The sequence below is a fragment of the Poromitra crassiceps genome, assembly GCF_964638095.1.
Source record: "Poromitra crassiceps genome assembly, chromosome: 12".
Classification (NCBI taxonomy): Eukaryota; Metazoa; Chordata; class Actinopteri; order Beryciformes; family Melamphaidae; genus Poromitra; species Poromitra crassiceps.
This window is the reverse complement of record NC_139632.1, coordinates 30,261,818-30,271,512: the sequence shown is the minus strand read 5'-3', so window position 1 is coordinate 30,271,512 and position 9,695 is coordinate 30,261,818. Positions and strand designations below refer to the sequence as shown.

At 46.1% G+C, this 9,695-nt stretch overlaps 1 protein-coding gene across 1 annotated transcript in view; it reads right to left on the bottom strand.

Annotated features, from left to right (window-relative positions):
- The window catches only part of nr5a2 (nuclear receptor subfamily 5, group A, member 2), a gene marked incomplete at both ends in the record, with an annotated part of 110,854 nt that overhangs the window by 83,894 nt on the left and 17,265 nt on the right, over positions 1-9,695 (bottom strand). The window contains one exon of the mRNA XM_083647504.1: positions 7,377-8,086. Coding sequence (XP_083503630.1) covers positions 7,377-8,086 — 710 coding nt within the window. The remainder of the gene's footprint in view (positions 1-7,376; positions 8,087-9,695) is intronic.

Sequence of the window (9,695 nt, the reverse complement as noted above, 5' to 3'; positions counted from 1 at the left end):
CTGACAAGCAACACAAAGCTGCACGTCGTCCCCAAAACACACGCACATCCTTTAGTGAAGGGTGTAGGGAGGGAAGGGGAGGGGGGGGTTTGATATAAACACATGAATCATCGATAGTCCCGATCGCCAGCTAAATTCTGCCTCCACATTGTGTTACTGGAGCATGTGAGCTGGAGGAAAGGAGGCAGGGCGGCCATCCCTACGCTGGAACAATAGAGGAGGAGAGGGCAGCGCTGGACCTGGCTGCAGTGACTCACCCTCACGCACACGCACACACATGCACGCACGCACGCACACACATGCACACACACGCACGCACACACACAACACACACACACATGCACACACACACACACACACACACACACACACACACACACACACACACACACACAGTCACAGGCAAACTCTTCCCCAATGACCTATTATATTTTTTCCTCCAACAACGTTAGTTTAATTTATTTCTAATGATCTTGTCACTGTGTGCAAAATGTCATTTTATGTTGCATTTACTAGGTTTATTGTTTTCTGTTTTTGTTGTTTCTTTCAGTGACATTCCATCATTAGGGCCATTCATTAGAGGTTGAGTCGGTGATGTTCAATGCATTCCGCAAGTGGTTTTGAGATGAAAAGTTCAGTGTTCACTACTACGTTCCTACATTTCCCACAATGCCTTTCAACAACCCCCACAGACCTCTCTGGATTAGACAAGCAAGTAGAGCAAACTAGCCAATTTGTTGCCCAAATGCAAGGACACTGCAACACTGCAACACATTAACATTGCTTCTCACGGTCAGAGGACAGTAAACTTGTCAAAAATGTTGCTAGCCGCTTTCGAGAGATAAAATTATGGTGTGTATGTGTGTGTGTGTGTGTGTGTGTGGGGGGGGGGGGGGGGGGGGGGTAGAATAACTCATTTTCTACAGCATATACTCACACACACTCATAGGTCCCTATCGTTGCATCGGCGCTGTTTCTAGGCCGAGCGCCTGGCGCAGCCCAAATCAGTGGGCGTGGACCAGCGCCACTTGATATCTTGGTCTTGGCGCTAGACGCAGACTCAACCATTACAACCACGCCTTTTAAGCGTAAAATTAATGCACCGTCAGTTCATTGGATGAGTGCAATAAACGAATCGCATTGCTTGCCTTTAAGCTCCATTCCAGTGGTCCAGCAAACCAGACGAAACCCAAGCCTCTGATCCCCCCCCCCCCCCCCCCCCCCCCACCCCCCCTCCCCTTCATCCTGTCTGTCTCCATATATCGGCTATTATTCCATATTATGATGCTTCTCAAACCAATATAACTGCAGTTGAAATACTGCAAGCATGTAAAAACGCTACACTATAGCAAGATCAAAGTGAAAATAATGTTCTAAACGCATCAGCTAGAAAAATATAGCCTATTAGATTGGTGAAAGTTTGTCCAGAAAGATATCATTTTCTCTCGCCTGCTGCAGGAAGGATGATGCACATAAATATAGCCTACATTATGTAAAGTCATTGCATAAATGTGTTTTTATTGTAAAACTAAATGTGGAGTAGGGCCAAGTTATTGGAGCGGACATCACAGTATAGCAGATGACAGTAGAAGCTTCCGAAGCGCGTTCCACTGTCACTTATCTAAATAAAGTTAAATCGACAAGGGGTATATATAGCCCCAGTAGGACATATATGTTTAAAATAGGGTGGTGTTTTCATTTCGATGTTTTATTTGGTCCAATATTGAAATGTTCTACAATTGGAGGTTGTCTTACCATTACACATTATTTAGATCCTCCCTTAATATAGGTTTTCGGCTCATTTGGTTGCTATTTAGTAGCGAAATGGAGAAACACAAAGCATCTTGGGACATTCACATTGCAGTGAAGTTACAGCTTATTTTTTCTATGGGACTCTGAGCGAGGGAGTCAGAGACAGTCGGTATTGTGCCTGTCAGACTGAGGAGAGAGGGAGAGAGGTGACACAGAGAAGGGTGAAAGAGGAGAGAGCCAGAGGGGAGGGAGAGAGCCAGAGGGGAGCGCTCCGCACAACTGGCCCACTGAATAGGCCTGCTTTTCAAAGGTGCAAGGCGCTAAATTAACGCCAGGTCGGAAGATAGCAGTACGCCGGTATTTAGCCCCGACACGCCCACTTTGGCCCATTCTGGGACTGCGCCACGCCCATTCGGCCTAAAGCGCATTTGGCAGCCTAAAGCCATATTGATATCGTCCCAAAACAGGCGCAAGGCACGTTTTTTTGCGTTTAAGGCCCGTTTTAGCGCCGAAGGCTTGTGGGAGAATAGGGCCCACTGTGTTTGTGTATCTGCAAAAAGTACATTTGTCAAAACAAAACAAAAATCTCAGTGACACGTGTGTTTGAATTTCAGTGTGGTTTTAACAGGTGTCAAAGAACTCAAGGTCATGAAATTCCCAATACACACAACTGACTTGCAATTAAAATATGACAAAAAACAACAACAAAGACACACGCGCACACACACACACACACACACACACACACACACACACACACACACACACACACACACACACACACACACACACACACACACACACACGCACACACACACACACACACACACACACACACACACACACACACACACACCTGTCTTCAACTTCAAATTCTATCAACTAAATTCCCACCAGTGATCATGAGCTAAACCTTACCAAAGCGTTCCCTCATCGGGCTACCATTCCCCTGATTTCAAAACCAGCGCACCAGACCCTGCTCTCTCTAATTGACGTTGGCTGTTAAACCAATCAAAACTGAGGTAGGTCGGCTGGACGAGCCCCCACCGCCCCTCCCCTGCTCCCATCCAAGGTGTTCGAAATAAACGTCTCTCACGTCACGCCTCGTTCCCAGAAAGAGAGCGAGCGAGCGAACGACAGAGAGAGAGAGAGAGAGAGAGAGAGAGAGAGAGAGAGCGCCATTAGAAAACAATGGGGAGCGCTCTTTAGACGGTCCTCCTAATGGCTAAATATTTATGAGCCCTGCGACCGAGGCCAACTTATGGAAACTAAATCTTTAAACACTTTTTTTGGCAGACGCCTCTCACACATCCTCCCAGGCCGGCCGGCTCTATTACCGGAGAGAAATTCTTTTGTTCTTACGGCGCTAAGAATAGCGAGAGGGGCTGTGCGTGTGTGAGTGGTGTCTGTGTCTTCATGTGTGTGTGTGTGTGTGAGAGATGGACATAGTATTTATAGCTTCCTATACAGCACTCCTCTGACAATCTTTTCACTCTACGGTGCTTCCTGTCTTTCTGCTGCCTGTTTTCTCATCTAATAGTTGTCTCTTTATTAGCGGGAGGGGTCAACACGGTCACAGCTTTTTCAAAATAAAAGCTGAGATTTGGAATTGGGTCGTCGACCCCGACGCAGGTTTCCACAGAGTGACACCGCAGCCACTTGGTGAAGAGGCTTTTATCTGAAGCGTCTTACAGTACAATGAGTGCGTACATTTTTAGACAGGGAGGGAATGAGAACCTCTAACCTTGGCAGTGTTAGCGCCATGCTGTAGCCATTGAGCAGTACAAGACCACAAGCATGCACTCAGTCTCTCTCTCACACACACACACACACACAGACGAGCGTGCGCGTGCACACACACACACACACAGACACACACACACACACACACACACACACACACACACACACACACACATACTGTAGATAAAACAAAGAGAGCAGAGATCATGGGTGTGTCTTTCGATGTATTTGGTGTGGAACTGTAGTAGGGATGAACGATACGTATATCAGCAATCATATCGGTATCGGCTGATGTTAGTCATTTTCTACTGTAATATGTCATATCGGTCTGATGAGCAAACTGTAATATCCCAGCAAACATCGTCTTGACCGCGACATCACCAGACGATAGAATTGTGGTTTGGCATCTACCATCTAAGTCTGACGTTCTCTCCACATTCCTCCAAAGTAACGTTTAGACTGTCACTTCAAAACAAAAAATATTGACCTCATATTGCTTTGAAAACACCACATGTAGGTGTCTTTTGTGTTTTTGTTGAATAAAAATGACATTTGATTGACAATTTACCTGTTGTGTGATCAGATACTCACAGTGTGACATGCACTCCACCTGCAATGACGACTTTTATTGAACGCCCTTTTCTTTTTTTAATATGAAAACACGTTTATGTCATATAAGTGCAAGTGTCTCTTGCTATGGGCTTGTATTTATCACAAACTTCCTGAATCCTGTGGTATTGTCCCATTTCTCTTGCCGTAACTAAACGCAGTGTTGTGGGTTTTGGATGTGCTATGCTGTCTGCTAAAGTCACGTTGGTTATATTATTGTAAATTATATAAATATACCTGTCTCATTGCTGGTTGAAATCATGAAACAGAATTAGCGAGGCAGCTAGCCTATCAACGCAACTTCCAGTCGGGACCGTCAAAATGCTAAGTGCTCAATGTTAAGTATCTCTATATATGACCAAATCCGTAGCATTTGTAACTAATTCGGTGGCCTAATGGATAAGACACATGACTGCGAAGCGGGCGCCGTAGGATCGAATCCTGCATGAGGTGCGATCTTTTGTCTTTCAAAAATCGTTGAATCTGGACACGTTGTGGGGAAGTAGAGGAATTACGTCGCTAAGATTTCCATTCAGAATATATAATTAGACCCTGACTAGATGTAGTGGTTTGACGTGCAGTTATACGTGAAAATGTTTGCTGGGATCAGTTATCGGTATCGGCCAAAATGTTCATATGAGAGGAAACAATGTGGTAAATTTATTTCAAATGTTTTGGAAATAAAGAACGGCTTTACTTGTTCGAATTCACAGTGTGTACACGTGTTTTTCAAAATGAGATTATCATAGAAACTTGTTTCCATACATCATATCAACATCGGTAAATATCAGCTATCGGCCATGACAGCAATGCTAATATCACTGTCGAATTATGATTAAGGCACAAATCAAAGCAGTCCACATGAAGTTCCAGTTGCAGTTAAATAATATAAATGAATAAATGTAAAAATCTGTGCGGAGCAGAGAAGCGTGTGTGGGAGAGGGAGAGCGCGCTGGCTGGCAGTTTGGCTCAGGAGGGCTTACATGGCCCTTTCTCTCCTCCCATCAGCCACACTAAGCTTTCCGCTCAACAACAGCCCTCCCATCGTTACTAATTAGAAACCAGGAAGGAAAGGGGTGTGGGGGTGTGGGGGGTCTGTGGGAAAAGCTGTCAGAGGCACAGCTAGCGCATCATTTTTCAATCCCCCTTGTGCTCTGGATGGCTCTTTACAAAACGGGGGAGGAAGGGAGGAGGGGGGGTAACCTCAATTACCTCGGTCACTTGAGTGAAATACACCCCCCGCGGACCGCTGTGGTACAACCCCCCACACCCCACCCACCGCCCCCCCCGCAACGGGAGCGGGGGAGGTTTATTGGGGAGATGCAGGAATTGGTTTCTCCCGCATTTAGCCCGGGTCATTTTCTACCTTTGTAACAGGCACCCGGCTCAATTACTGCTAAGCTGGGCTAATATGGGCAGTCATTAGGCAAACATAATGACATGTCATTCTGCGAGTGACACACACAAGTGGGCTCAGATAATTGAATTAGGATGAGGCAGCGGGAGCAACAGGGAGGCTTCGCAGCACAGCGAAAAATGATCATTCAAAGCTAATGGTGAAACACGTGCGATTATTAGCCGCGATTATTAGCCGCAGCCACGCCCTGCCTCTGAGTGTGTGTATACACACTGAAGTGCCGCTCGCACAATTCAATGTGAATGCAGATCTGGGAAAATGTCAATAGCGCGGGCTACGCGGCGCGCGCTAAATGTCAACATGTGTTTTTCAAGGGCTCTCGTCTGCGCCATAATTGGGCCGCAGTGAATATTTCATTTATTTGTTATTTCCCCACCTCTCGAAAATGAAATAAAAAAATATTTGGAGGGACTCTCGCAGCAGGCCCGGCAACATGAATATGCACTGGAGCCTTTGGCGGTGCAGCAGACAGACAAACAGGTGACGCATAGACTCGTCTAGGGCCTTTCATGTCCGCCTGAACATTAACCTCCATTCACAGCAGATAGAGCTGCCAGCGTGAAGCTCTCCCCCGCCTCTCTGAGGAGTTAGAGGGGGGATGATCACATGTTTACAGCCAGGCGTTGGCGGACCCTTACCATTGGTTTCCAATCGTTTGGATTTCGGCCGAGCGGCGGTGATGAACAGTCGCGGTCGCAGTCGAGGAGGAAATGTTGTGCCGTGTCAACCAAACTTTACTTTGGCTCAGATTTAACAATGAAAATGATACTTTCTATTGCATCTAAATGAAAAGTTAAATTAATTAGTCTGACTTATTGGATTCAACTGAGATTGTTTTTGATTGAAGAAAAAAGCAGACTATTTGTTACACAATTCACTCCATCCACATGCTTGAAAAGGTCATCTCGTCATATTTTCTTTGACCATTGCGGTATGCTAATAAGAAATATCTCATATTCATATTTGCATATCTTCACACAGTGTCTGCTTAGATCTGAGGGATATTTCAAGGGGAGACGGGCGCTTCAGCTCACATAAAAGCCTGACTGGGACCCTTGTTAGTAAGGACAGAAAGTGCCTGAAGCTCCTACTCAAAGTTTTCACAAGCCATAGCCCAAATGTCTCACACAGGGTAAATACGCTCGCCCGGCGCAATTCTGAGTTTTGATCAGGCGGTGAGACAGACGGCCGGGGCAGCTAAAGGACCCCCCCTCAGTCTGCCCTGTGCACACTGCATTAGCCTCGAGCCAGCACATAAAAGAGGAACATTGAAAGGGCTGCTAAAAGGGAGATGAGATCAAGTTCATAAAGTGTACAAAGTAAAGTGCCAATTATGATAACAACAATGTGTGGAAGATTTAGCATTCAGACAAGATGCAGAATGAATTATTAACAGCCTGCAGAAACCTAAATATACATGAGGGCTGACCTTATTCTGAAATGAGTGCGAAACACGTTCCACATTAGGACTTTTGAGTAGTTGAGTGATTGCAAATTGAATTGAGGTTTAAATATTTTCAAAACATTTTGAATATTTTAAATTGTCTAATACTGTCTCTAACAAATTGTTAAATCATTAAGTACCAGTCTCAAGCAGCGCACACTTTAGTCATGAAACGCTAAATAAATAAATAATAATACGTAGATGGCAGAAAAACAAAATAAATCTGCTGCATTCTCTGAATTTCAGTAGTTAAAAGAGTATATAGAAGCCAAGAGATGAAGTTCTGTTTTTTGTTTGTTTGTTTTTTTACAATAGCGCTGGGCCAATGGGTGTGTGTGTGTGTGTGTGTGTGTGTGTCTATGCCCGCTCAAGCATGTGCACTCTCATCACACAAACAGACCGTGAACGTACCTTGAGTTCGCGGAAGAAGACGCTGCTGCGCGCCCACTCCACGATGGAGAACAGCGTCTGGTCGGCCATCTTGCACATAAGGCCGAAGGTGTTGAGCTTCTCGTGCTTGCCCCGGCTGGCCTGCTCCTGCTGCAGGTAGGCCAGGATCTTGGCCTGCACCTGGGGCTCGTCCGGCTCGCACTTGAGCAGCTCCACGATGAGGTGGGGGAAGCTGGGCGGCGAGCCCGCCTGGTAGGCGTCCACGTAGGGGTAGCCCATGATGGACTCGGGCGAGCTGGTGTAGGGGTCCGGGTACTCGGACTTGATGGTGCGCGTGCCCTGGAAGTGTCCGTAGGCCGCCTGGTAGCTCGTGGCGTGCGGGGGCATGGCCATGCTGACGGGCGAAGTGACGAAGGGGCTGCGGTCGTAGTCTGTGGGGGGCAGGGCGGTGGCGTGGTGGGGGTGGTGGTGGTGGTTGTGGTGGTGGTGGATGGGGTGGTGCCCGGGGTGATGGCTGAGCGGGAGGCCCTTGGAGGCGGCCGAGTGGATGCTCTGGATGGCCGAGGAGATGGTGAGGTCGGTGGGCACGGCCTGCATCACCTGCGTCATGGCTTCCATCTTCAGGCCGTTGGCGCGGATCAGCGCCTTCTTCTGCTGCTTCAGCGCCCGGTCGCGCTTGTACATGGGGCCGAACTTGTTGCGGCCGCCTCGCATGCGGTCCGCCCGCACGGCTGACAGAGAGACAGACCGAGAGACAGAGCGACAGATAGACAGACAGACAGACACACAGACAGACAGACAGATAGAGAGACAGACAGACAGACAGACAGACAGACAGACACACAGACAGACAGACAGACAGACAGACAGACAGACAGACAGACAGACAGACAGACAGACAGACAGACAGACAGACAGACAGACAGACAGACAGACAGACAAGGAGATGGAGAGATGGAGAGATGGAGAAGGAAGACAAGGGAGGGAGAAGGAGATACAGTAAGTAAGAGAGGACAATAAATCCGAAAACATAATTGTGTCTTTTGAAACATGTTAATCATGTTCATTCCAGAAGAATGTCCACAACACCATCACAGATTATATTTGCCAACTGGAAAGACAAACCAATTATTTGAAGAGTTTCATCTGAGGTATAACTAACGAAGTGACACTTTGATAACACAAAATTAAAGCAAATTATTTCGGTAAACAGAATGCCAAAGATATCTCCCATGGGGCCTGAGGATGTGAATTCCCCATTCATCATGTTCCATTGACGTTTTGTAAAATTCTTATCAAAAGAGTTTTGCTTGGACAAATCAAATGATTCAGCTACATTCAGAATCACGAGAGACCATAGAACATTCAACTAGTTTTTGGTCCGAGTGAAATGTTTGTGATTCTGAATATAGCTGAATCACTTGGTTTGACCAAGTAAAACAATTTAAATAAGAATTTTACGAAACGTCTATAGGAAAATGAATGGGGAATGAAATCTGACTTTGGCACTCTGTAACATCCTCAGTCGACAAAACGTTTGAAAAGTCACTTTCACAGCTACATACACAATACAATCATGATTTATTTTTTCTTGTCAGGATGTCTGTGCAGCATTATGGAAGTGAAGTCTTCATAGTAAGTCAGATGTAGGCCATAGGTTTTCCCATAGTGATTGCACTTGACATTGACGTGTTGACTCGTAAACCTCCACAGGTCTAACAGATAGGGCGGTTACTCATTGACTACACACACTAACTTCTATCAACTAGTCGGCTCGCTGCTCATGTTACAGCTGGCTATCTCTCTCTGCCGCTCAGGACGCACAAACGTCCAGAGGCACATATCAGACTGCACACCAAAACCCTAACGTTAACCACCATCATACTTTAAAATGCTACTTGAATATAACTGCTCAATATTCTCAAACAGAGATCACCCACAAATGTTAAGAGCTAAGGGCTAGCATGGGTAAATAGGTGTGTGTGTGTGTGTGTGTGTGTGTGTGTGTGTGTGTGTGTGTGTGTGTGTGTGTGTGTGCGCGCGCGTGCGTGCGTGCTTGCGTGCGTGCGTGTGTGTGTGTGTCACTACACTGCAAAAATGTCAATATTCAACCACCAAGTCATGTGGTCTCACATGCAGTCTTAAAACCTAATTTTTCAGCACTATTATCACCCCCTGTCCAGTATAGAGAGTTGCACATTACATTTTTAAGTTAACAATTAAAATAGGCCCCAATCAGTCTTTTTGGTGGTTCGTTACATGAAAATATTTGAGAACCCCTGATGTAGACCAGAGATTTCCCTAACATTGAATAGGTGGAGATTGAATACTGGTGTCATT